The 27,773-nt window shown below is 40.0% G+C and overlaps 1 protein-coding gene across 24 annotated transcripts in view; it reads right to left on the reverse strand.

Annotated features, from left to right (window-relative positions):
* SUPT20H (SPT20 homolog, SAGA complex component) overlaps positions 1 to 27,773 on the reverse strand; it is a 63,221-nt gene that overhangs the window by 28,680 nt on the left and 6,768 nt on the right. For 13 of the 24 annotated variants that reach the window (XM_048847934.2, XM_048847914.2, XM_048848068.2 and 10 more), the window contains 7 exons: positions 26,794 to 26,852; positions 26,648 to 26,714; positions 6,883 to 7,012; positions 2,159 to 2,262; positions 1,360 to 1,476; positions 1,121 to 1,174; positions 64 to 203 (listed from right to left, as the gene is read on the reverse strand). In XM_048847934.2, the coding sequence (XP_048703891.2) occupies positions 64 to 203; positions 1,121 to 1,174; positions 1,360 to 1,476; positions 2,159 to 2,262; positions 6,883 to 7,012; positions 26,648 to 26,714; positions 26,794 to 26,852 (671 nt within the window). Of the gene's footprint in view, positions 1 to 63; positions 204 to 1,120; positions 1,175 to 1,359; positions 1,477 to 2,158; positions 2,263 to 6,882; positions 7,013 to 13,193; positions 13,260 to 26,647; positions 26,715 to 26,793; positions 26,853 to 27,773 lie in introns of those variants that run through there. The other 11 variants (XM_048847942.2, XM_048848119.2, XM_048848036.2 and 8 more) reach the window with 4 other exon arrangements.

The following is a 27,773-nucleotide window of genomic DNA, read 5'->3' on the forward strand; positions in this document are numbered from 1 at the left end:
AGTGATCTGTAAAATTCTAAACAGGTTTATATATGTCCTGACATATCACAGACTAATTATTACCGTTTCATTGGGCGAGTGTTCATCTTCTGCTTGTTATAGAGGAGTCTGTTTGCTGTGCAGGTTACTGCTATTGAAGGATCAAGACACAAAGGCTCTGCTGTAGCCAAGATAAGTTGGCTCTCAAGTAGAAGTTTGTCTTCCTATAATATATGCAAATTTTAATTATGTAAAAAACGTGGAAGTTTTGTATATCTATATAGGCTTTTATTTCATGCTAATCATCATGGTATCTGACTGTGTGTATACATATGCACGCACATGCACGCACAATTTGATAACTTTGTTTTGGATTGTTAACTCAGGAAAATATAATATTTATTGTTTAGGAATCATGAAATCATTATGCTCTATTGTAGGCTGAGGAACTTCTAGATTTTTTTTACAGAAAAAAAGGACAAATACTGAGAAGTAAATGTTTTTACACACACACACACATACATTACAAGCAACAAGCAAATCAGCAGTCTGTTTGTCAATGATGTATCTTGATGAGGAGGCAGAGTTTCTATTTTACCACAACTGATATATATGAGACAACAGATACTGGTTGTGGCAAAGAACTTGAATATGCCTGTGCTTCTCTGCGGATGTATTTTGCCACTAGTAACTTCTGTTGTATTAAACCAACTAGAATTGCATAATCCTAGTTTCACTCTGCTATCAGTACCAGTGGGAAGGTGCTTCTACACAGGAGAATAGTATAGTGTTATAGAGTCCTTCTTCATATGCCAACCTGGGCCTACATGATGAAGATGATGGAGGGTGAGGAGGGTAGACTAGTTAGACTATCTCTAATTTTGTCATCCTATATAATCAAAGATTAAGTGCTAAGCATCTTCAACACATATTGTCTTCTGTGTGAGTTGAGGGTGCTCAGCATCTCGCAAGATCAGACTGCTAGTGAGCTAATTTGGCACATCTCTAGATCATTAAACAGACTCTCAATCACCCTAAAATAACCCAAAGGTCTGTACAATGTCAGTTTAATATAATTAGCAAAACTGCTTTGTTCCATCCTTTATATCATTGTAAGGTTTAAATTTACATGGAAACTCACCTGTGTCCATTTGTGGTTGTCACTTGTTAGAGAATGCACATCACAAACTAAAGTCTGGAAAAATAGGCAAATTTTTGGTTACTTTTCAAATAAATATGATTGTAATATATTTGTATATAAATTATATAAAATATTTAAAAGTGATGGCTAATTTCTATTATGACATTTATCTTAAAGAGTGAGAAAAGGGGGATCCCACCCAGGGTAGTTTAAACCATTTAATTTGATGTACCTCTTACCTGCATTGTTGGACGCAGAAGAACATGCTTGCTTTGGTATGTTGGAGATTTCATGTTACCAGACTGCCTGTAGTCACGTATTTCTGCTATGACACACCCACAATGAAAAATATTAACCTGTTTGAAACAAACAAAAATATTTCTCTAAATATATATATTATATAATTATCTCAGGACCCACCATTGTAATTTATTCTTTTGGCCACTCATGCAATGCTCTTATAGCTCATTGTGAACTCCTGTTATGTTTTCACTCTGTAAATATATATACCCCATCCAGACATAAAACCAAATTCATCCCCAGCACAGGATGGTGTCATTTCTGCCGAGGTCAGTGGGAGTTGTACAGTTGTTTCTGCTTGCATAATGTGGTCCTTGGTGCTGTGCTTATTATTACGATGGCTAAACCAGTAAAGAGTTCTAAACCACTAGGCATTGTCAAGTGTAGTGATCCTTAGTACACACCCAGACAGGTCCAACACCCAAGCTCCAAAAGAGCATATTAACATTAAGACAGAAAACATGACTACCTACATTTATGAAATTCCAATCTCAAACATTTCACTACAGTGCACTTTTCTGGTGTATAACAGCCACAGGGGTTGGTCATGTTAGACTAAACCATGGCAAAAAATGTGCATGAATTCATTTGTTTTGGATGCTAACAAGGTATTTTATTTTGGACACTAAAAGAATTATGACCCTGATGCTTCAAAATGCTCATTGCTGGTGCACCAAGCCCTTCACCTGATCAGAGACTGATTAAAAGAATAACCCTTCATTGTAAAGACTTTCTTACCTGAGATTTTTCTAAAAGATCCACCAAAATAGGTGGCAGCTCCTCTGCATCCAAATATTCAAGGAGTTCACCTTCCTCATAAGGCAGTCGAATGGTCTCAGAATCTGAATTCAAACAAATAATGCAATGCCTTATCTATTTCTTCCCACTACAGCTTCAGAAGTAAAATGCTAAATATAAACATGTTAAAAAGAAAAAGTGGGGCTGTTGAAAACTATCCCAATGTTCTTTGCATAATATCCATTTTCATGCTTTTGACTATATTTCCAAGCCATTTAATATTGGCTTTATCCAGCTCTCATGGCAGTAAATGGCAAAACTCTTATTTATCTCTATAAGAGCAGAATTTGGCCACCAAATTAGTTCTCTGTAAACCTAAACTACAGGGAGACAGGAAATCTGTCTCTTTCAGTACCAGCAAGTAGAACTAATTCAGCAATAAATGATAGAAACGATTAAAAAACAAACAAAGTAGTGCAAACAACCCTAAAGTATTCATCCCTGATCCTGCAAACACTTATGCACTTGCTTAACTTCAAGCACATAAGTAATCCCATTGGCTTCAATGAGACTACTCACTACTGAAAGTTAAGTATGTACATAAGTGTTTGCAGGATCGAGGGCTACATGTTTCAACAATAACATAGTCCCTATATGGACAAAACTAAATTTCCTGTTTGTTGTAGGAAGTGCAGAATGCTGCTTTCCAAATCTGTCTCACCTGATATTTGCCTTGAACTGGGTGACAGAAGTAACACAATGTATTAAAGAAATTGCTAATTCATTTTTTAAGAAATCACCTAAAAATTGTCTATTCTTTCATCTCAGAGAGGTGATTAAGAAAAAGCAGAAAGCCTACAAGGAGTGGAAGATGGGAGGGATCAGCAAGGAAAGCAACCTTACTGAGGTCAGAACATGTAGGGATAAAGTGAGAAAGGCCAAAAGCCATGTAGAGTTGGACCTTGCAAAGGGAATTAAAACCAACAGTAAAAAGTTCTATAGACATATAAATAAGAAGAAAACAAAGAAAGAAGAAGTGGGACCGCTAAACACTGAGGATGGAGTGGAGGTGAAAGATAACCTAGGCATGGCCCAATATCTAAACAAATACTTTGTCTCAGTCTTTAATGCGGTTAATGAGGAGGTTAGGGATAATGGTAGGATGACAAATGGGAATGAGGATATGGAGGTAGATATTACCACATACGAGGTAACAGCGTAATGGGACTAAATCGGGGGGCCCAGATAATCTTCATCCAAGAATATTAAAGGAACTGGCACATGAAATTGTGATCCCATTAGCAAGAATTTTTAATGAATCTGTAAACTCATATGTTTACAGATTGTACCATATGACTGGAGAATTACTAACATAGTTCCTAGTTTTAAGAAAGGGAAAAAAAGTGATCCGGGTAACTACAGGCCTGTTAGTTTGACATCTGTAGTATGCAAGGTCTTGGAAAAATTTTGAAGGAGAAAGTAGTTAAGGACATTGAGGTCAACGATAATTGGGACAAAATACAACATGGTTTTACAAAAGGTAGATCGTGCCAAACCAACCTGATTTCCTTCTTTGAGAAGGTAACACATTTTTTAGACAAAGGAAATGCAGTAGATCTAATTTACCTCAGTTTCAGTAAGGCATTTGATATGGTTCCACATGGGGAATTATTAGCGAAATTGGAAAAGATGGGGATCAATATGAAAACTGAAAGGTGGACAATGAACTGGTTAAAGGGGAGACTACAGTGGGTCATACTGAAAGGTGAACTGTCAGGCTGGAAGGAGGTTACTAGAGGAGTTCCTCAGAGATCGGTTTTGGGACCAATCTTATTTAATCGTTTTATTACTGACCTTGGCACAAAAAGTGGGAATGTGCTAATAAAGTCTGCAGATGACACAAAGCTGGGAGGTATTGCCAATACAGAGAAAGACTGGGATATCATACAGGAAGATCTGGATGACCTTGTAAACTGGAGTAATACTAATAGGATGAAATTTAAGAGTGAAAAGTGCAAGGTCATGCATTTAGGGATTAATAACAAGAATTTTTGTTATAAGCTGGGGACGCATCACTTGGAAGTAACAGAGGAGGAGAAAGACCTCAGAGTATTGTTGGCTCACAGGATGACTATGAGCCGCCAATGTGATATGGCCGTGAAAAAAACTAATGCAGTCTTGAGATGCATCAGGCAAGGTATTTCCAGTAGAGATAAGGAGGTGTTAGTACCGTTATACAAGACACTGGGGAGACCTCATCTGGAATACTGTGTGCAGTTCTGGTCTCCCATGTTTAAGAAAGATGAATTTAAACTGGAACAGGTACAGAGAAGGACTACTAGGATGATCCGAGGAATGGAAAATCTGTCTTATGAACGGAGACTCAAAGAGCTTGGCTTGTTTAGCCTAACCAAAAGAAGGCTGAGGGGAGATAGGATTGCTCTCTATAAATATATCAGAGGGATAAATACCAGGGAGGGAGAGAAATTATTTCAGCTCAGTACCAATGTGGACACAAGAACAAATGGATATAAACTGGCCATCAGGAAGTATAGACTTGAAATTAGACGAAGGTTTCTAACCATCAGAGGAGTGAAGTTCTGGAACAGCCTTCCACGGGGAGCAGTGGGGGAAAAAGACATATCTGGCTTCAGGACTAAGCTTGATAAGTTTATGGAGGGGATGGTATAGCCTAATTTTGGCAATTAACTGATCTTTGACTATTAGCTGTAAATATGCCCAATGGCCTGTGATGGGATGTTAGATGGAGTGGGATCTGAGTTACTACAGAGAATTCTTTCCTGGGTGTCTGGCTGGTGAGTCTTGCCGACATGCTCAGGGTTTAGCTGATCGCCATATTTGGGGTCGGGAAGGAATTTTCCTCCAGGGCACATTGGCAGAGGCCCTGGGGGTTTTTCGCCTTCCTCTGCAGATTGGGGCACGGGTCACTTGCTGGAGGATTCTCTTCACCTTGAAGTCTTTAAACCATGATTTGAGGACTTCAGTAGCTCAGACATAGGTTAGGGGTTTGTTACAGGAGTGGGTGGGTGAGATTCTGTGGCCTGCATTGTGTAGGAGGTCAGACTAGACAATCATAATGGTCCCTTCTGACCTTAAAGTCTATGATTCTATGATTATATTTTACTATAGAAATTTTTATTTAAATATCTTGTTTTCCCAAAGGATGCTCTACAATATGATTAATATTCTGAAGTTCCTGTTCCTGTCTAAAAGGTACAAAACAGTTTTAATTAGGCTTATATTTTCAGAAGTGACTAGTGATTTTGGGTACCTGAGTTTTACCTGATAAAACCTAAAAGGGCTTGATTGTCATGAAATGTTGAGAGCCACCCCTTTGAAAATCAGGACATTTTAGGTGTCTCAAATTGGGCACATAAAATCACTAGTCACTTTTGAAAACGTTCCTCCTTAATTATAAACACAGTTGATAGTACCACCTACAATTAAGGTTACCTGACATTTCCCATTTTAAGACCCTCTTTTTAGCTGCGTATAATTTTACCAAATTGAACCACATGGGCTGAAATTTCCTATGTTTTGTGTCTGCTTAAGGCTGAATTTTCCTCGAAAGTTTTTTTTTTTTTTTTTTTTAAATGGCTCAGTGAGATTAGGGAAAAAATGAGATTAAGGGAAAATCTGTTGTTTTGCCCAGGTTAAAAAAAATTCTTATAACTGTTTCGCTGAGAATCTCTAGTGCCTCTGTGCTTTGGAGCAGGGACTTGAAGTTTGGCAGGAGCATTGCTTTTTGCTGTTCCCCTGGAAAAGTTCCCAAATTTGGCTAAGTTATAAAACTTTGAAAAAAAAATTAAGTTCACACATACTTAGCAGAGACTTAGTAAAAGTTGGCAGCTAAATGCTCTGAAGAGTCCATCCTGACTGGGCCTGTTCCAGCCCAGGGCTACATGAGCTGAGATCTTCCCCTGCCATTGCTGCACCCAGCTGCAGTGGGCCATCACAGCACCCAGCACAGAACAGAGAGCAGGACAACTGTTTTTCCAGTTCCCCCAATGCTCGCCCAGCTGGGATTCAGGCAGCATGTAGGAAGCAACTTAACTTGAGTGCAGAGGGGATGAATTGGACCTGAGTGTATAGGAGTAGTGGAGGGAATAGATTGGGACAAGCAACCCAGAGGAGGAAGGAAGATTAGGATGAGGAACACAGAGAGGAAAGTGCCCGAGACGGGATGAGGAGCTGGGGGCAGCAGAGACTGGAACTGCCTGGGCAATGGACCTTGGAGAAGACTAGAACTTGAACAGGGAGAGTGGGCCTGGCTAGGCAAAGAGACTTGGAAAGACTGGGACAAGAAGACTGGCAGGGGATGAAGGACTGGGACAGGCTGGATTTAAGTAGTAGAGGCCAAACACACCTGAAAAGGGATGAATTTGTCTCTGGATAAATAAATGTTATATACCAAATTAAGGACTATTCAGAGGGCTAAAGCTTGCTAATTTAGAGTTTATTCCTATGCTCATATGAGCATCATCCATGATCAGGTGTTTGGACATTTTTAGTTCAAGAATAGAATTGTACAGAAGATTGCTTTAGAACAGAATGCTTTGTGGATACAGACTAACACGGCTACCCCTCTGATACTTAGAACAGAAACAAGTACCAAATGCAAGCAGCCAGCATGGCTCATATTGACTAACTAGCATTTGTAAAGCACTTTGAAGATGAAAAGAATTAAACAGCAAGAATATTACCTGATCCATTTTTTCCCCTAAGCATCAGCGAATAACCCTCATTCCCTGGATAGAGGTTCACTACCAGACATGACAAAGTCTCCTGCATAACCAGCTTCTCAAGTAAGTTCACATTTCGCCTCAGCTTCTGCTTTAAAAGTAAAGGGTGCTCATGAAAATAATCAATAAAATCAAGTAATTAATAATATGACATTGTTAACAAAAATAAATAAATCAGAAGGTGAAATTATTAGAGAATGCTGAACATAGTTTACCTTAGTGTCAAGGTATAGATTTAAAGAAGCCAAGTATTTAAACAAACACACAATACGGTACATTCATGAAGTAAAGTAATGCAAACTGCATACCTTTAAAAAAAAAAAAAAGATTTGAGAAAAATCACTCAGTTGGCTCTTTTTAATCCTTTTCACTCCTAGGTCCACAGTTAATATGGTTATAATCTAAGAATACCCCCTCTATGCTATAACCCCATAAACCTACTCTGTATATTTATTTAATAAATTGTAAATTTAACCAAATGGCACTTTTTGACCAAAGAACAAACAGGCCTTCAGAAATTCTTAACAGCAAAAGTTTCCCTCCAGGTTTACAGTATGACTATAGAATCTGGAAGCTTTCCTAGTTGCATTACCTTGCCTAAATTTGCTGAAATCTGGTTCAAGTGCTACAATAACTTTTCACTATTATTCGTAAGGAGGTTCCTGTTCACTAACAACAGTCAAAGATGTGAATGACCTATTTGCCCCTCTTCCCCACCCTGTGCCCACTACACTTTCAGCTACTCAAAGTCCTTGGCAACAAAAGGGTATTAATTTTTTAAGCCCGAGATTTCTCTTTTTCTCCTTCTATCTTTATTTTATGGTTGAAGGCTAAGGTTGGGTAGAGGTGCTGCTTAAATGAAATGCATCATGAGTCACATCCAGGGAATAAACAAAAGTTAGGGTTAGGGTTTTCCACTTTTTCTAGGGGAAATATTTCTGAGGGGAAAGGGAAAACAGATGGAGGAAGGAGTGTTGCTGCTAAGCCAAGAGGCTATTTTATCAGGGCTGCAGGAAGAATGGGGGAAAAACTGTGGATCACATCTTGCCTAGCTCTGGGCTGACTGCCAGGAGCCTTTCCCGTGCCTCTCAAACTCATAAATGGTGGTAACAACTGCATGTTCCCCTATCTAACACACTTGAGAGAGACATGCAGGCAACAACAGAGGAATGGATGAAACAGCATAGTTTCTGCTGCATGGAAAAGAGACAGGGAAGAAACCAGTTAGGGTGACCAGATGTCCTGATTTTATAGGGACTGTCCCCATATTTGGGGCTTTTTCTTACATAGGCTCCTATTATCCCCCACCCAGTGTCCCGATTTTTCACACTTGCTGTCTGGTCACCCTAAAACCAGCTCCTGCCAGCAGTGCAAGGCTAGGCTGCTCAAAAGATAAGACTCTTCCCCTGTGGCACTGGAGACATAACCTGCCAGCAATGCAAACCTTTCCATCTACCAGACTCACATGACACCACAGCTCCAAGTAGGAACAACAGATTGCACATATATTGCTTCCACAGAAGCTCAGTGCTTACAGAATTGGGGATGAGGCTGCTATACCTTCAGCTGAGTTGAGATTCGAATAATAATGTAAGAGCACAACTGTCCTAGTGAAGCAACAAAAAGGTACACTTGGTTTGTGTGCTTGAGAGGAAGAGCCCCAATCTCAGCCCAACCCATTCACCTAGCTCAAGCAATGTTTTCCTTACGTGTAGTGCTTTGTTTAAAAAACAAACAAAACTTCCCACAATCACAAGAACAGCCATATCGGGTCAGGCCCATGGTCCATCTAACCCAGTATCCTGTCTCTGACAGAGGATCAGCCTAGGATTGCTTCCCTTTGGGAGGAATTCTTATCAAATGTTGCTCTTGTTTTCAAGAAAAGGTCTGTTTTCAGTATTGGACAATTATGTTCCTTTCATTCTTGGTAATAGTGTAGCTCAAGATTTCCAGTCACATGACAAGGCATGTTAACTTGAGAGTACTCAAATTCTGCAGGACTAAACTCAGGAACAAAGTCTTTGCTGTTATTTAACAGAGATCAACAGGAAATGAATTTCAGATAATTGGATTTTATAATACTCAGTACCACATAGTGTTTTGTATCTTGTCACAATGATCTAAAGCACTCAAAGAATAAACAAGATCTCCATCTCTGTGTTCAGGGAACAGAATTATGACATTTTCTAATTCTGTTCTGGTGTGTAAATACCATGCAGCAGCGACTCAGTTCATCAAGTGAAAAGCACTATTTTATGCTAAGCATGGGCAAGTGACTAACTTCATCAACTGATCACTTCTGACAGAATTACTACCTGTAGGCAGAATTAGATACATAATTCACTTCAGAAGTGTATCCAAAGTGTCCCATTAATAATGGAAAACAGGGATCTATATTTTTAAGGGAGGGAGTTGTCCCCGAATTAATGATGAGTACAATTATAATGGTAATTCCATTGTAAATCTAATTTAATTCAGCTAACCACATGCAACTGTATGTGAATGACAAATTAATTTTATTTTTTCCAGATATATTCTTGCGAGTAAGTAGTTGTTCAGTTGCATTTTCTTATCTTTTTCGGCCCGCTGAGGCTAAAATAAGAAGATATTTTTGACATCAGGTTCACATTATCCATTCTGGATTGAACTCTTTAAATCAACTTTTGAAGCATAAAGTGAGAGTGAGTTTGCAATATGAACTGGTGCTTGTAAGTACAAGATTTCAGAATCAGTTCCAGTAAAAACATCAATTTCTCCATTGAGCTGGCTGCTAGGAATGCTGGCTCAGGACTGGCCACAGTGGGCCCGCTGGCTGCTGCTAGGATGTATGTGCCAGATTTGGGGGTGATAAGTCCTTTTCTGTTTTCCCCTGCCTACCTCCACTTGGCACTCAGCAAGAGTAGAGAGTAAGAGCTACATGTTTGGCCCAAGCGTGAGGGGCCAGTTACAAAGCAGCAAGCAAGAGGTAGAGATTGGTTTCTTTTCCCTCCCCTGTCTTTTGCTGGGGCCCAATAACTACTACATACTATAAAGGACAGCTAGCCTTTTTCTGTCTCAAATCAGATCTAGGACAGGGGTTCTGAAACTGGGGGTCTGGACCCCTCAGGTGGTCACAAAGTTATTACATAGGGGATCGCGAGCTGTCAGCCTCTATGCCAAACCGCACTTTGCATCAAGCATTTATAATGGGGTTAAATATATTAAAAAATGTTTTTAATTTATATGGGGGGGGGGTCACACTCGGAGACTTTCTATGTTAAAGAGTTCAGAGTAGCAGCCGTGTTAGTTTGTATTCGCAAAAAGAAAAGGAGTACTTGTGGCACCTTAGAGACTAATGTATGGTAACACCCATTGTTTCATGTTCTCTATGGATATAAATCTCCCCACTGTATTTTCCACTGAATGCATCCGATGAAGTGAGCTGTAGCTCACGAAAGCTTATGCTCAAATAAATTTGTTAGTCTCTAAGGTGCCACAAGTACTCTTGTTCTTTGTATGTTAAAGAGGTCACCAGTACAAAAGTTTGAGAACTACTGATCTAGGAGAAATGGTGTTTATTTTTCCTATCCCTGTATTTTTGTACGTCTGTATTTCTCCTATCCCTGCCTAACAGTAAAGCATTCAGTCAAGTATTTTATTAGCCCACCGGAACATCACTTGGAGAGAAATAAGATTAATTCCAAGATTATGTGTTACTCTTCTTCTCCTGGACCCAAACTTATATTGTTTAAATTGACACTGTCAAAGTTTATTTTTATGACTGATCATCTCTCTTAACATGGCTAAAGTGAATGTTTCTGAAAAGCTGCTCTTGCTGCTTATCAGTTGTCACGTTATTTGGTAGTACACAAATATGGAAAAATGCCGCTGCCATCCCTCTGAGGTCATGTTTCATTTTTTTCTTGGGCTGATAGTCACAGCTTTACAGAGATCAGTTGGTACAATTACCATAACTAGAAGCTATTTCTGAAACACAAGCCTACCACTTCACACCAAACACAGGCAAACGCCATCATCAACATTTTAGTTTCAGTAACGGGCCTAAAAATTCCTCTCTCTCTTTCAGTTTATCATGTTTAGAAAAATCTTTATATAAAGCCCAGCAAATTCATACCTGATTCTACTGGCAACAGAAATTAATAGCATAGGATGATCTGCTCTGAATAGATGTATAGTTATGTCATCCTCTGGACATACCACAATTTTAGTCCTGTCACTTTCTCGGCCTTGAAGACTAAACTTTTTTAGTGTCAAAAACCAAATGGCCTAGTCTGTTCCAGAGCTGATTAGTATGATAAACGAGAGAGAGAGGGCTGTATTATTTTCAGCAATCTGTTTTGTAGTTATACAAGTCAAAGAGACTGGCTCATCATCACTTTCTAATTTCATAGAGCAAAGGGCCTCCTAACCCCATGTTATCTTCTATACAAAAGTACAATCTCACTGATCCATCCGCAAACATTTTTTGGATGGCTTATTATATACAAGATTTTAAAAACTTTATTAATACATGTTATTCCAGCAATCATAATACTCAGCACTTATACAGCATTCTGAAACAAATTATGCCTCATACAATGCCTGTGAATTTTTATATCCCTTCTACAGAAAGATAAAGATAAGGGTGAGCGGGCAATTTGACTACTAACTTGTGTGACTGTAACAGAAAGATGAGAATCCAACAGTTCTGATACATTTTTTTGTGACATTGCAGAAGACATTATGCAAAAGATGAATTCATACCAACACAACTAATGAAGTGCTCCAATTAAAATAATATGTAAATATTAACATATTTAAAGAGGTAAGGGGGACAGAACACTGAAAGGTTTCAGAGTAACAGCTGCGTTAGTCTGTATTCGCAAAAAGAAAAAGGAGTACTTGTGGCACCTTAGAGACTAACAAATTTATTTGAGCATAAGCTTTTGTGAGCTACAGCTCAGAAAACTGTAAGAGCATTTTTGTTTAAAAACCGATTCCTCACAAGGGCTGTGCTTTGACCTATATCCCATAATAACTGAGAACAGCAAAATTAGGACAGAAAGCAATTTATAGGCCAGGACCTTTTCCAGGATTATAAACACTTATGGAATTCTTTTATACACTATGTATTTAAAAGTACTTCATTCAGGACAAGCAGTTAATAATTTGTTTCCATTTTAATTATTTGGCACGACTGTTTATTTCTTCACATGGTGACAGAGATTTTCTTCTGTTCATGCAATGGAAGCCTGAAGTCTTCACACAGCATCTTCCTTCCCAAAAATAAGTCACTTGTGTTGCTCTATATGAAGTCTACAGTTCCGGGGGGAAAATGGCTCAAAGTAGCTAAACCAAGAAGTTTGGAATTCTCCCTTGAGTACATTTTAACTGGTTTTCCAATCTTGAAGAGTCCAGAGACATTGTAACAATATAGCATATATGCTCTAGTTCATCCACAAATTATTGGGCTGAATATAGGAATTAGTGAGTAACAGTCAGTGTTATGCAGGAGATTAGACGAAAAATTTCCCTTCTAGTCTTAAAACTCTTCTGCCATTTTGATCAGTAGTTTTCATCTAGAGTTTTTATTTTCCTAACATAATCAAGATCTGATTAATTATCCACAAACTATGAAGCATCCAGCGGCTATTTAGCATGGTAAATATGTATCTATAACACTTCACTATAATATGCAGATTAGCAGAAGTTTAAATAAAAGGATAAAAGTCTGTTTTCAAAGTTTAACTTATTTCTTGTTTTTATAAGGAATTGCCTGTGCAGTAGGGATCCACCACTTCTAAAAAAAACATTAACATTTCTGTTTGGACATTAAGAGTGATCTCATCCCCTTCTTCGCAATTTCCTGCCAATAGTTATAAGAATAGGCTTAGTCCCATTCTTCCTGAGGGAGACTACCTCTGAACCAAACAGCCACTCTTTAAAGATTAACCACAAAGTTAGTGCCATGTCCTATGCTTTTAAGAATGTATAAAGACTGCTCCAAATTCCTGCATTTATTTGCCTTGGATTCTTTTTGGATTGGACTTTTTTTTTGTTTTAGTCATTAGAAATAGCAGGTCATGGTTTCTCTTCTGGAGGGACTTCAAATGATTTTTTCAGTGACCCTTGTGGCCCTTCTAACCTGATGATTCTATGACTTGGGAACGATAGTTAGAGATCATAGAAGCTAACAGAACCAAGAAGTTGAAGCCTCAGACCCAGCCCCATAGACAACAGGGGAGGAAAAAATTGAACCAAATTAAGCCATACTAAAAGAGAGCACTACTCACACAGACTGCAGTTACAGTTGTGCTTGCTTCCCCCAGAGCTTAATTTGGTGTGTGGAATGTCAAATGCTAAGGAAAAAAAAGAGACAGGCTTTAATATTCTTAATTTAAAACAACAGACTTCTTAAATGTTGAGGCTGCCTACATGTATAATAAAGGAACAGTATTTGACAAACTGTTTTAGTTTTATAGCTAATCTTGAAGCTAAATTTTCTAAGAATAAACTCAAAATAAATGCTATGGACTGAACAAAATTTGCCAGATTACTAGAGTTAAATTAGGGGGAATATATTTTCACACATACAGTCTTGTAACCAACTGTATTCTCATCCAACTTCTTCCTCATGCTAACAGTAGTTCATAATTCTATAGCCAGATAAGCAGGCATTGAGAGTGAACTTCTATCTAATCACAGAACACTGTCTAGCCCTGTATGATGTTCATTGCAGCAACAGATCTGCCTACACCAAGCAAGCATATCATTTCTTAGATTCCAAGGCCAGAAGGGACCACTGTGATCATGGAGTCTGACCTTCTGTACAACACAGGTCATAAAACATCCCCTGAATAATTCCTAGAGCATAGCTTTTAGAAAACATCAGTCTTGATTTAGACATTATCAGTAATGGAGAATCACCACAACCCTTGGTAAATCGTTCCAATGGTAATTTATTTTCACAGTCAAATTCACACTTTATTTCCAGTGTGATTTGTCTAGCTGCAACTTCCAGCCACTGAATCATATTATACTTTTCTCTGATTGACTGATGTTAGGCTGAGAGACTTAAATTACCTTAGTCATGCCGTTTAACCTTTGTAAATATTGGCATGAGATTAACTTTTTCCAGTCTTCTGGAACTTCCATAGTACTCCCAACACTTATTGAAAAATCAACATTAACAGTCCAGCAAATGTTTTTGAGTCCAGGAAGCTCTTTTAAAACACTTGCATTCACTTATCTGGACCCACTGATCTAAAAAAAGTCGAAGTTTAATGCTTTCAAGGACAAGCATTGCAGATAATTGTGGCTCAGTGTTATTTGTTCCTGCAGCAGTTCAGTTTGTCTCCATTTACCAGCCTGTTTTTTAGTAGGATAGGGAAGTGAATCCAGCGAAAGAGGTCCTTCCAACCTCTGCTACTGTTATGACACCTCCCTCATAGCTCCTGCATTAGCTCCTAAAAGCAGCTCAATAGCCTGGAAGCTGTTTTTTTGGTTTACCATGTTTGTACCTAGTATTACATTGAACTTCATGTTAGAAGCTAAGACGTATTCAAATGATTTTCAATAACTAACCCTGTGCCCCACCTAAGGCGTGAAATGCTTTCACAATTGCATACGGGCAAGTTGCCAGGAGGCTCCCTTCTATAGATAGGTTCTGGGCCTACAAAATCGGCCTGCATTACAAACAATGTCATCTCAGGGCTGTGGTGATCTTGGGATTTTTACTTATAGGCCTGATCTTCCAGCCGACATACAATTCAGCATGAGAGGGGACTGTGGTCTTAGGCCCAGTTTTGAAGATGAAATAAATAAATAAAGATTCTATCTTATGATTCTTCTAGGGTTCAGACACAGGCGTGCTGAAGGCCAAAGTCTATAGCAGACATGGACAAACTACGGACCGCGGGACCGTCCTGCCCGGCCCTCGAGCCCCTGGCCCATCCCCTGCTGTCCCCACTTCTCCACAGCCTCAGCTCACTGTGCCACCCGTGCTCTGGCCTGCCGCTCCTGCCAGGCGGTGCGGTTGGCTCCGGGCGGAGGGGCTGTGAGCTCCTGCCGCTGTGAGTAGCACAGTAAGGGGGCGAGGAGAGGTGGCGCGGTTGGATAGGCGTGGGAGTCCCAGATGGCCTGTTGGAGGGCAGGGGTGTGGATAGGGCTCGGGGCAATGGACCCCGGGAGGGGGCGGTCAGGGGACAAGGAGCACAGGGGGTTGGATGGGTTGGGGGTTCTGAGGAGGGCAGTCAGCGGGTGGGAAGTGGGAGGGGGCCAGGCTGTCTGGGGAGGCACAGCCTTCTCTACCCAGTCCTCCATACAGTTTTGCAACCCCAATGTGGCCCTCAGGGCCAAAAGTTCGCCCACCCCTGGTCTAGAGGGCTCAAACTGCTCAGCCTGTTCTCTCCCTGCCACATCTGAAGCAGCAGCTCACCAGAAGACAATACTAGTCCTTGAGAGGAGGCAGAGAAAAGAGGACAGTGGTGGTGGGAGTACCACAAAAGATTAAGAAAGCATTCGCTTGGAGATAGGGTGGTCCCTCAACTAATGTAATAGTTCTAGGGTCCCCTTGTTCCTGATTGGGGTAGGGTTGCCAACTGTCTAACCACACACACCCAAACACCCTTGTCCCCGCCCCCTGCTCTGCCCTGCCCTGAGGCCCCGCCCACTCAATCTCCCTTACTCTGTTGCTCGCTCTCCCCCACCCTCTGTTACTTTCACCGGATTGGGGCAGGGGGCTCTGGGCTGGGGCCGAGGGGTTTGGAGTGTGGGAGGGGGCTCCTGGTTGAACCTGGGGCGCAGGAGTGTGTGTGGGGTGCAAGCTCTGGAAGAGAGTTTGGGTGCAGGAGGGGGCTCAGAGCTGCAGCAGGGGATTGGGGTGCGGGAGGGGGTGTGGGCGCCAACCAGGAGGTACTTACCTCAGGCAGCGGCGCAGGGAGCTAAGGAGGCTCCCTGCCTACCCTAGCTCTGCGCAGCTCCCAGAAGCGACCATCATGTCCAGACCCCAGGGGATGGGGGGGGAGGGGGAAGAGGTAGGGGGCTCCACACTCCCGCGCCTCCAAGCGCTGCCCTGCAGTTCCCATTGGATGCAGTTCCTGGCCAATGGGAGCTGCGGAGTCGGTGCTGGAGGTGGGGGGCAGTGCACTGAGACAACCCCCCCAGTCCCACCCCACAAGGGCCGCAGGGATGTGCTGGCTGTTTCTGGGAGCGGCACAGGGCCAGGGGTGGCAGGGAACCTGACTTAGTCCCCTGTGCCACCCGAGTTTTAGTGCTTAAAATCTCCTGGGTTGGCTTCAGTAGCCTCCAGAAGATAGGGCCTGATTCCGGGAGACTCCTGGCAAAACTGGGAGGGTTGGCAACCCTAGATTGGGGCCACTTCTGCACGATTATTGTACAGACACATAGTAGGGGGCCACCATGAATCAAAAAAAGTGTGTAAATTGAGGGAGACAAGATAAAGGAAAACAAAATAGGTGTTGAATGACATTACCAATACAACACCATCATACATTCTTAGTGATACCACATAGCATTATGGGATGCTTTTACCCCTGGTCTATGAAATTAACTCCAATCATTACCCCTTCCTCAATATCTTCATTAATCTGGAAAAGGGAGTAAAAATATTATAAATGAAGTTTGCAGATACTAAACCAGGAGAGTTGCAAACACTGCTGAGGACCAAGAAACACACAGGACCAAGAGAGGTTGGGAAACTGGGTAGAAAATAATGTAGAAAGATACAAGCAGTACTTCTGGAGAGAATATCAAATATTCATCAAAAAAAAAGAGAAAAGTCAATCCTGACAGGAAAACCTAGATGTGATAACAAACAGCATGTTAGACCTGAACTGGCAATGCAATACGTCCAGGGACATACTAATACAAAATGGTTTCCCAACATCTCTTGCCCTTTCCCCTTCAATCATTTGGCCCCTGCTGCACCACCTGCCCTTTGAGCCAAATGTGAGTGGCGGCATGAGTGCCTTCCAACTACTGGAACACACCAGATCATGCAACACCTTGGCCATTCATAGTAGTCCAATGAATGAAGGCTGGCAGGTTGTGCATGGAACTGTGGAAGCTCCTGAAGCCAGCATCATGACTGTAGTGAGATAAAGATGTCCAGCCAGTCAGTTATGTTGCAACTGGGTTTCAATATAGCCTGTTGCAGGTGCTGTAGTCTCCAATTAGGCTTTCCTAGTAAACAGGCATTAGTAATTGCGCAGGAAACTGGCCTATTTATATGACTCCCCTGAAGCCCTCCTCTTCTCTCCCCAAAAAGTAAAAGAAAATTCAATTTTTGCATAATTTATGTTTGCAAACTTATTTCCTGGATAGTACATCCAAGATCTCTGGATAAGCACACAGGATTAGCAGAAACATCCAGCTAAGCCTATCAGAAGCATAATAATAAACACTGCTATTTAAAAATTGTTGTAATTAGCAACATGAACACACCACTGAGCATTACTCTTGGTGCTTCTAGTTCAGGGGTTCTCGACCCCTCAGAGGTTGCAAGGTTATTACATGGGGGGGGTGTCACGAGCTGTCAGCCTCCACCCCCAAACCCCACTTTGCATCCAGCATTTATAATGGCGTTAAATATATTTTTAAAAAAGTGTTTTTAATTTATAAGGGGGGAGGTCGCACTCAGAGGCTTGCTATGTGAAAGGGGTCACCAATACAAAAGTTTGAGAACCACTGTTCTAGTTACTTTCCAAGTCTTTAGCACATCTGCTTCCAAACACTCTTGCATTGTTCATATTTTGAAGGTTATATTTCAGTCAAAGGCCAGAAATAAACATTTTTAAATGAAAATGTAAGTTTTGTAGAAAACATGAGACCAATGATCTATAGATACAGTGCGCAGAAATTCCATATATGTCCATAGCGTGGGAACTAGAAGCGTGGGGGCCCTCCTCCCGGAGTCACGGCCCTGAACCAGGCTCCAGCTCTACTGGGTGGCGCGAACAGGTGTAAAGGGGGGTGGGCGCAACTCCTCCACTCTAAAAAGTGTTCCAGCACCACTCTATACATCTCTAATTAGAAATATATACTACCAGAGATTTTGAGTGAACACTCCAGTAATAGGCAGACAGAAAGTCTTTGTTGCACAGTGTTCGGAGCTGCCCCATGTTCATATATATTTTTGGTATGAGATACGCATAGGGACAAAGCCTTGAAAGTTCATATCCTTCACATATGGTGCCATTTCCTGCTAGAGGAAACATGGGGAAAAAAGTGAGAGGACCTAAAGCCTAAGCATGAGCAGCGTGAATTTTTTTTGGTAGAATCTCCTAGAAAACCGAGTTAGAAGATTTCCCCTCAGCCAAAGGGTTAAGATAAGTATAGTTGAAGAAACAACATATGCACTAAACTCCTGAGTTCCACCAAATACAGCCATTTTACAGTTCAGATTTCCCAGCATAAACCAAAAAGAAAAGGGAGTACTTGTGGCACCTTAGAGACTAACAAATTTATTTGAGCATAAGCTTTCGTGAGCTACAGCTCACTGTTGCATCCGATGAAGTGAGCTGTAGCTCACGAAAGCTTATGCTCAAATAAATTTGTTAGTCTCTAAGGTGCCACAAGTACTCCTTTTCTTTTTGTGAATCCAGATTAACACAGCTGCTACTCTGAAACCTTGTATAAACCAGGCACAGTGTACACAGGTAGATCCAGGAAAAATAAATAAAATGACTGTTCCAAGGACAACTTGATTGTCTAATAAGAAAGAACAGTTGAGTTTTTGAACCCATATGTAAAATAACTAGGGCTGTCAGTTAATCGCAGTTAACTCACACAATTAACACAGAAAAATTAATCGTAATTAAAAAAATTAATCGTGATTAATCAGTTTTAATAGCACTGCTAAATAGAATACCAACTGAAATTTATTTTTTTTTTGTTTTTTTACATATTCAAATATATTGATTTCAATTACACAGAATACAAAGTATACAGTGCCCGCTTTATATTTTTTATTCCAAATATTTGCACTGTAAAAGTGATAAAATAAGTTGAATTTTTCAATTCACCTCATACAAGTACTGTAGTGCCATCTCTATCGTGAAAGAGCAATTTACGAATGTAGATTTTTTTTTTTTGGTTTTGAGTGCAATTATGTAACAAAACAATGTAAAACTTCAGAGCCTATTAGTCCAGTCAGTCCTACTTCTTGTTCAGCCAATTGCTAAGACAAATAAGTTTGTTTACAGTTACGGGAAATAATGCTGCCCACTTATTTACGTCACCTGAAAGTGAGAACAAGCATTTGCATGCCATTTTTGTAGCAGGCATTGCAAGGTATTTATTTGCCAGATATACTAAACATTCATATGCCCCTTCATGCTTCAACTACCTTTCCAGAGGACATGCTTCCATGCTGATGACGCTCATTAAAAAAATCATGCATTAATGAAATTTGTGAATGAACTCCTTGGGGGAGAACTGCATGTCTCCTGCTCGGTTACCCACATTCTACCATATATTTCATTTTACAGCAGTCTCAGATGATGACCCAGCACATGTTGTTCATTTCAAGAACACTTTCGCTGCAGATTTGACAAAACGCAAAGAAGATACCAATGTGAGATTTCTAAAGATAGCTACAGCACTCAATCCAAGGTTTAAGAATCTGAAGTGTCTTCGAAAATCCGAGAAGGACGAGGAGTGGAGCATGCTTTCAGAATTCTTAAAAGAGCAACACTCCGATGCAGAAACTACAGAACCCGAACCACCAAATAAATAAATAATCAACCTTCTGCTGGTGGCATCTGACTCAGATAATGAAAATGAACATACGTTGGTCCACACCACTTTGGATCATTATCGAGCAGAACCAGTCATCAGCATGGACGCATGTTTCCTGGAATGGTGGTTGAAGATGAAGGGATATATGACTCTTTAGCGCATCTGGCATTTACATATCTTGCAACACCAGCTACAACAGTGCCATGCCTATATCTGTTCTCATTTTCAGGTGACACTGTAAACAAGAAGCAGGCAGCACAGGACATGGTGGTGATGGGGGATTTCAGCTACCGAGACATCTGTTGGGAAAACAACACATCAGGGCACAGATTATCCAATAACTTCTTGGAATGTATTGGAGACAATTTTTTATTTCAGAAGGTGGAGAAAGCTACTGGGGGAGGCTGTTCTAGATTTGATTTTGATAAACAGGAAGAAAGTGGTTGAGAATTTGAAAGTCGTAGGCAGCTTGGGTAAAAGTGATCATGTAATACGAAGAGTTCATGATTCTAAGGAATGGTAGGAGGGAGAACAGCAAAATAAAGACAATAAATTTCAAGAGGGAAGACTTTAGCAAATTAAGGGAGTTGGTAGGTAACATCCCATGGTAAGCAAGTCTAAGGGGAAAAACAGTTGGCAGTTTTTTCAAAGAGACATTATTAAGGGCACAAGAGGAAACTATCCCACTGCATAGGAAAGATAGGAAGTATGGCTTAACCAGATCTTCAATGACCTACGAATCAAAAGAAGAGTCCTACAAAAAGTGGAAACTAGGTCAAATTACAAAGGATAAATATAAAGAAATAAACACAAGTATGTACGGACAAAATTAGAAAGGCCAAGGCACAAAAGAGATCAAAATAGCCAGAGATATAAAGGGTAACAAGAAAACATTCTACAAATATATTAGAAGCAAGAGGAAGACCAAGGACAGGGTAGGCCCGTTACTCAATTTGGTGGGGAGAATAACAATAGAAAATGTGAAAATGGCAGAGGTGCTTAATGACTTCTTTTTGTTTCAGTTTTCACCAAGAAGGTTGGTGATGATTTGGACATCTAACGTAGTGAATGCCAGTGAAAATGAGGTAAGAACAGAAGAGGCTAAAATAGGGAAAGAACAAGTTAAAAATTACTTGGAAAAATTAGATGTCTTCAAAAGCCACCAGGGCCTGATGAAACGCATCCTAGAATACTCAAGGAGCTGACTGAGGAGATATCTGAGCCATTAGCGATTATCTTTGAAAAGTCATGGAAGATGGGAGAGATTCCAGAAGACTGCAAAAGGGCAAATATAGTGCCCATCTATAAAAAGGGAAATAAGAACAACCGAGGAAATTACAGACCAGTCAGCTTAACTTCTGTACCCAGAAAGAAAATGGAGCAAATAATTAAGCAATCAATTTGCAAACATCTAGAAGATAATAAAGTAATAAGTAACAGTCAGCATGGATTTGACAAAAACAAATAGCGTCAAACCAACCTGATACCTGTCAAAGAAAGCTAACAAGCCTTGTGGATAGAGGGTAAGCGGTAGATGTGGTATATCTTGACTTTAATAAAGCTTTTGAAACTGTCTCACATGACCATCTCATAAACAAACTAGCAAAATGCAACCTAGATGGAGCTACTATAAGGTGGGTGCAAAACTGGTTGGAAAATCATTCCCAGAGAGTAGTTATCAGTGGTTCACAGTCATGCTGAAAGGGAATAACGAGTGGGGTCTTGCAGGGATGAGTTCTGGGTCTGGTTCTGTTCAATATCTTCATCAATGATTTAGATAATGGCAGATGATACCAAGCTGGGAGGGGCTGCAAGTGCTTTGGAGGATAGGATTAAAATTCGAAATGATCTGGACAAACTGGAGAAACGGTCTGAAGTAAATAGGATGAAATTCAATAAGGACAAATGCAAAGTACTCTATTTAGGGAGGAACTATCAGTTGCACATGTACAAAATGGGAAATGACTGCCAAGGAAGGAGTACTGCGGAAAGGGATCGGGGGGTCATAATGGATCACAAGCTAAATGAGTCAACAGTGTAATGCGGTTGCAAAAAAGCAAACATCATTCTGGGATGTATTAGCAGGAGCGTTATAAGCAAGACATGAGAAGTATTTCTTCTGCTCTTACTCCGCTTTGATTAGGCTTCAACTGGAGTATCGTGTCCAGTTCTGGGCACCACATTTCAGGAAGGATGTAGACAAATTGGAGAGTGTCTAGAGAAGAGCCACAAAAATGATTAAAGGTCTAGAAAACAAGACCTATGAGGGAAGATTGAAAAAAATTGGGTTTGATTAGTTTGGAAAAGAGAAGACTGAGAGGGGACACAACAGTTTTCAAGTCTGTAAAAGGTTGCTACAAGGAGAAGGAAGAAAAATTGTTTTTCTTAACCTCTGAGGATAGGACAAGAAGCAATGGGCTTAAATTGCAGCAAGAGATGTTTAGGCTGGACACTGGGAAAAGCTTCCTGTCAGGGTGGTTAAGCACTGGAATAAATTGCCTAGAGAGGTTGTGGAATCTCCATCATTGGAGATTTTTAAGAGCAGTTTAGACAAACATCTCTCAGGAATGGTCTAGATAATTAGTCCTGCCATGAGTGCAGGGGACTGAACTAGATGACCTCTTGAGTTCCCTTCCAGTTTTATGATTATCTCCTGCAAATGTAAACACACCTGTTTGTCTGAGCGATTGGCTGAACAAGAAGTAGGACTGAGTAGACTTGTGAGGCTCTAAAGTTTTACATTATTTTACTTTTGAATGCATTTATTTTTTGTACATAATTATACATTTGTAAGTTCAACTTTCATGACAAAGAGATTGCACTACAGTACTTGTATTAGGTGAATTGAAAATATTTATGTTTTTACAGTGCAAATATTTGTAATAAAAAATATAAAGTGAGCACTGTACACTTTGTATTCTGTGTTGTAATTGAAATCAATATATTTGAAAATGTAGAAAACATCCAAAAATATTTAACTAGATGGTATTCTATTATTGTTAAACAGTGTAATTAATCACACGATTAATTTTTTTAATCGCTTGACAGCCCTAATAATAACCAAGTGCAGTGTGACATCAATAGGTGCTACCGATTCAGGTTGCTCAACACTTCCCACTGCAAAACTATATTTAGTTCCTTATAACTTTACCAAACTTTTACCGTTCAGTCTGAAGTTTTCAATGCCAGCTGTCTCTAAAAAATTCAATTTGACAGAGAATTTCAGATAAAATAGTTCAGCCATTACCAATAACAACAAGGCTAGGATAAAATATGTTTCGTCAGTGTTAAGTTCTGGTGACCGTTTTTCCCCTAATGCTCTAGTGCACCTAGAAAAGTGATCTAGGACTTGATATGTGGCACAAGGACACGCCTTTTGTTGTCCCTATGAAATTCTCCCAAATTTGGCCAAGTTATAAGATTTTGGGGGAAAAATCCAAAGTTTGCACACAGAGACTTCAAGTTTAGTAGCTAAAAATCTCAGAAGATTCCATCCTCATTGAGCATGCTGAAGCACACAGTTTCCACTGCAAATACACAGAGCATGCACCAGCCCATGGCCACACAAACAAAGCCAGATTTGTCCTTTAATTGCTGCTCTGGGCAGGACTAGGCACTGGAACAGAGTCAGTTTCCCATGCTCCCAGTGACACTGCTACACACACACACACACACCCCTCCCGCCCCTGCTAGTACCTGGGCGGGCATCTGATTGAAATGCAGAGGGGAGGGAAAGAGTAGGTTAGGACGAGTCTTGTGAGACTGGGACTGGAGGAAGGGGGAAGAAACTGAAACGGGGACTAGCTTGGGTGGGTGGTGGAAAGAGAAAGAGAGAGGAAGCAGAGATAACAGACTCAGAGCCAGTGGGCATGGAGGGACTGGGACCAGGAACTGGTGACGGAAGAACACAGAAATCACACAAGAAGCCGGGGGAGGGGACAATGGGACTGGCTGGGCAAGGAAACTAGAACTGAGAGTCAATGTGAAGGAATGGGGACAGGAGAAAGGGAGACAGATCTGACAAGAAGCTGGGGCACAGGGGAAGAACAGGGACCAGTAGGGCAAAGACACTGGGATAAGGAGCTGGGGGTAGAGAAAACAGACAGATTAGATAAGAAGCTGGAAGGGGGAAAACAGGACTGGCTTGGCAAGGAAACAGACTGGGATGAGAAGCTTGTGCATATGCATTATGATACAGTCTTTAATTACATGATCACATTTTATTTTTCCTCACAAGACTCCTGCCGCATTCAGGGCACAAGATGGATGATGCTCATTAATAAACTACTTGAACAACAATGAAAAATGAAAATGTTAATGTGTGGCCCTAGGCACCTTTACTTCACGGTACTCAAACCTTGCCCCGAAGACAGAATTATTAGTTTCTTCATAGACTTTTCTACGGTACTCACCACTATAATATCCAAACATTCATAACTTCACAAACATTCATACAACAATCCTGTGAGTTGAAGGATATAATCCCCATAATACAGATCAGGAGCTGAGGCACAGAGATTAAAGTTTCCAATGATTTTGGACCTGATTTTTAGAGTATTTGGCATTATATAGCACTTATGATCAAAATGCAGCTCCCATTAGCTCAGAATATTGTTTTCTTCCCCAGCTATTCAGTTTTGCCAACTACACTAACTTACTTTTATTTCTGGAAATTAAAGAGATACATTATCAATATATAGGCTTGGCAGATATCCCAACAGATATCAATATTTATTTTAAAACATTTTTTCTCTTTTTATCTATTTAAATTTTCACATTTGTGGGAAGTTATGGCAGGCTCAGACAATTATTTAATGAAAACAGATGTTGAGATTCAAATAGTTAAAGCTTTATAGCCATTAAAACTCAAATTGTCAACATCACATGTCAAGATATACATAGTTAATAACCTTATACCAAACTCTAAGTTCAAGAAGCACTTTTCTTACTTTGCCTATCTATGAATAATCATCATCAATGAAAATATTTTTCCATCAGTTTGTGTGTGTATGGTGAAAGATTTACCAATAAAAATCTAACCCTTCCAAGCCTACCAATGTAGTATTTGGCACATCCATATTTGATGGCAACACTTTACTGAAGCTGATAAGTGTAGAGGTAGAGATGGTTTCCAACATTATCTTCCCATTAAGTGAAAATATCTTCCAAAGGTCCTGACCAACATCCTGTACTGTGGAGATCCATTACTGAAAATAAGGTCAGAATGTCTACTCCAATACCCAGCATTTTAATGTAGTGAATTAGGGCACTAAACAGAGCTTCATGGTCTAAGTTATCTTCTAAATAAAAAATAATCCCCTTTGTATTCTTAAGGACCTAGAGTTTACAACCGTATTCCTGGTTGTAATCCTTCACTTCATTTCACCATTCGTGATGCATCTTAATAGCTGGATAAACACAGGTTTGCTGAATGCCTTCCTCTTTTGCCACACTTGGATTATACAGTTGATTTCTACTTGAATCCTCCATGATGGTTCAGTCTACTGATCAACCGTCTCAAAAGCTCCTCCCTACCTAGCTTCCAGCTATCACAACCTACCTGATTTCCCCCTCCCACAAACACTAGAATTCATCTCCATGCTGCCGGACCACCCCATCCTTCCCATCAAGGTTAAGCCTCATACCTTCTTCTACATATTCAGCCCTACTCTCTCGCAAGTGGGCAAGAGCACCAGTGCCTTCCTAGCTCTCTAGGAAATCAGTATACTTACAGCAAAAAACACACCAACACAAACCTACTGCTGCCTACCTTATTGCCATAATCCTCCTAATTTCCTCTAGATCCCCTAACCAGCTGCAGCAACTAACCTAATCCTCCTCCTCCTCTCCCTGCTGCTAAAACCCAATTCACCCAGCCCACTGCCCTGATGAAATTAAAGTTGTGACTAATGTGCAGGTGAGGAGAATAAAATGGCATCTGTATTCACTAGAATTTGTGATGCCAAATAATCTCTACTACAATCAGCACTCAAAACCACAAAACCAATGCCTGATAGTGGCTAATCAAAACAACAGCAATTCAGTGACTGGCATATATACACCATTCCTACAGTTTCTCCCTCTCCTCAACCCCCAACAATAGGTTTGTTTTGATTTTTTGTTTTGTTTTTTAAATGAATGGTGTTGAAGTAGGTTCCCTTTGCTATTTTTAGCAGACATGCCAAGGGAAGTACATTTTAGTGTACTGACATTTCATCCATGGCCTTTAAGCCTTAAATTGGTCAGATGAGGCTCTTCTCTTAGGTTTGAAAAAGACTTCACAATATTTGACAACAATGCAGCAGTTATCCCAGGAACAAGATGGCAATTTAAAATAGAAGACAGTCAAGTCTACTTCTTCACTAGTAGCCAAGGTAAGCAGAAACGACATTGCAGGTCCTTTGAAGGCAGTGACATTAATAGGACTGGACTCTGGGTACAAACACTGGCCCTGAACATGCTCTCACTAATTTTGATGGTATAGGTTCTAGCACTAATTCTCAGATCTCTCAGTAAGTCCCAGACACTGAGGCTCCTACTGTATTGATACTATTATTGTTTTGATACTATTATTACAGTGAACTTGTTAGACACTTTTGTGCTTCTCTGGTACTCTGTTGGATAGCAAAGTAGCTCATTTACAATAAAGGGGGCACACCACAGCACCAGGGTAGTAGCTATCTATTTTCTCTGGCTGAAATTCTATTTTGGCTTCTTTTAAATTACACTAGATTAATAGAACTGGTCCAATAACTATTCTATTTCATACTGAACTGAAAAGACATCTTGTAAACCTAATCTGTACAAAGAACGTGTGATTTCTAGGCTATTCATTAGCTCAGATGTACGTGCTGCAGTCAAAAGATTTCTGCAAATCTCTTGTGCCATTTGCTGCTGTCTCCTCATTGTTAAAGAGCCTGCTAAACTTGCTTATTTACCTATTTAGAGATTGCACTGAATGGCTGCTTAACAAATAAATTCCACTTACCTTTATCTCAGGCTCTTTTTCACATTCTTCTATATACAAGTCATATAGCTTTTGAAATACAGATTTTCTGAAATTAAGGAAAATGTTAACATAAAAATTGTGTTAAATCAATACAATAAAAAGTTAAATATTGAAATATTTGCTACCTTCCACTGGATAAATATTTTCGTTTGGGAGGTCTCTGACGGGCACTTTCAATGACATACTGCAAGAGAAAGGTGCATGAAACTCAACAGTTCTATCAATGTTCAAGTTACTTTAAGAGCCCTAACATCATTAAAGCAAATTTAGGTTACAGTAGTTATTCTGTGTTACACAGACAACAACATGTCAAACTGTAGTTCTTTAAACAGAGTAAATACTCTCACTTCTAAAGTGGTCTATAGGAATGGTAGTTACAAAGGAGTGCTTAATTCCAACCACCAGCTAACAAAGGAGTTATTTCACAGCTAAAATTAAAACAAAGTGGTATGCTTCATGATTCTCACTATCACAGTTAAGAAGTAGTTTCTGAAGTCTATGACACTTCATGCCAACATTTTATGTTTACAGTAACAAAACCTTAAAGAAACCTGAAATTTCACTGTATTTCAACCAAGAAAATTGCAACATTCAGATATAATGCTGTTGCCCTGGTACAGCTCACTACCTTTGAACACAGCCAACTGTGTTTTAGAAGGCCTACTTTGTTCCTGTGTTTCTCTAGCATTTTTTAGAAAAAAGAAAAGGAGTACTTGTGGCTCCTTAGAGACTAACAAAATTATTTGAGCATAAGCTTTTGTGAGCTTATGAAGTGAGTCCCATGAAGTGAGCTGTAGCTCACGAAAGCTTATGCTCAAATAAATCTGTTAAGTCTCTAAGGTGCCACAAGTACTCCTTTTCTTTTTGCGAATACAGACTAACACGGCTGCTACTCTGAAACCATTTTTTAGAAAGCAGGTTAATTCTAAACAAATGCAAGATGCATACAATATTTTAATAAATGTTAGTTAAGACACTCTCAGGTCAAATTTAGCCCTTGATTTAGCTTTTACATAGAGAAGTTTCACAAAATCCAAAGTCTGGAGGAAACATTTCCATTCTTGACAAAGTGCTGATTGATCATTTGGTTTATTTTAAATAGAGA

Source organism: Caretta caretta, chromosome 1, assembly GCF_965140235.1.
Source record: "Caretta caretta isolate rCarCar2 chromosome 1, rCarCar1.hap1, whole genome shotgun sequence".
Taxonomy (NCBI): Eukaryota; Metazoa; Chordata; order Testudines; family Cheloniidae; genus Caretta; species Caretta caretta.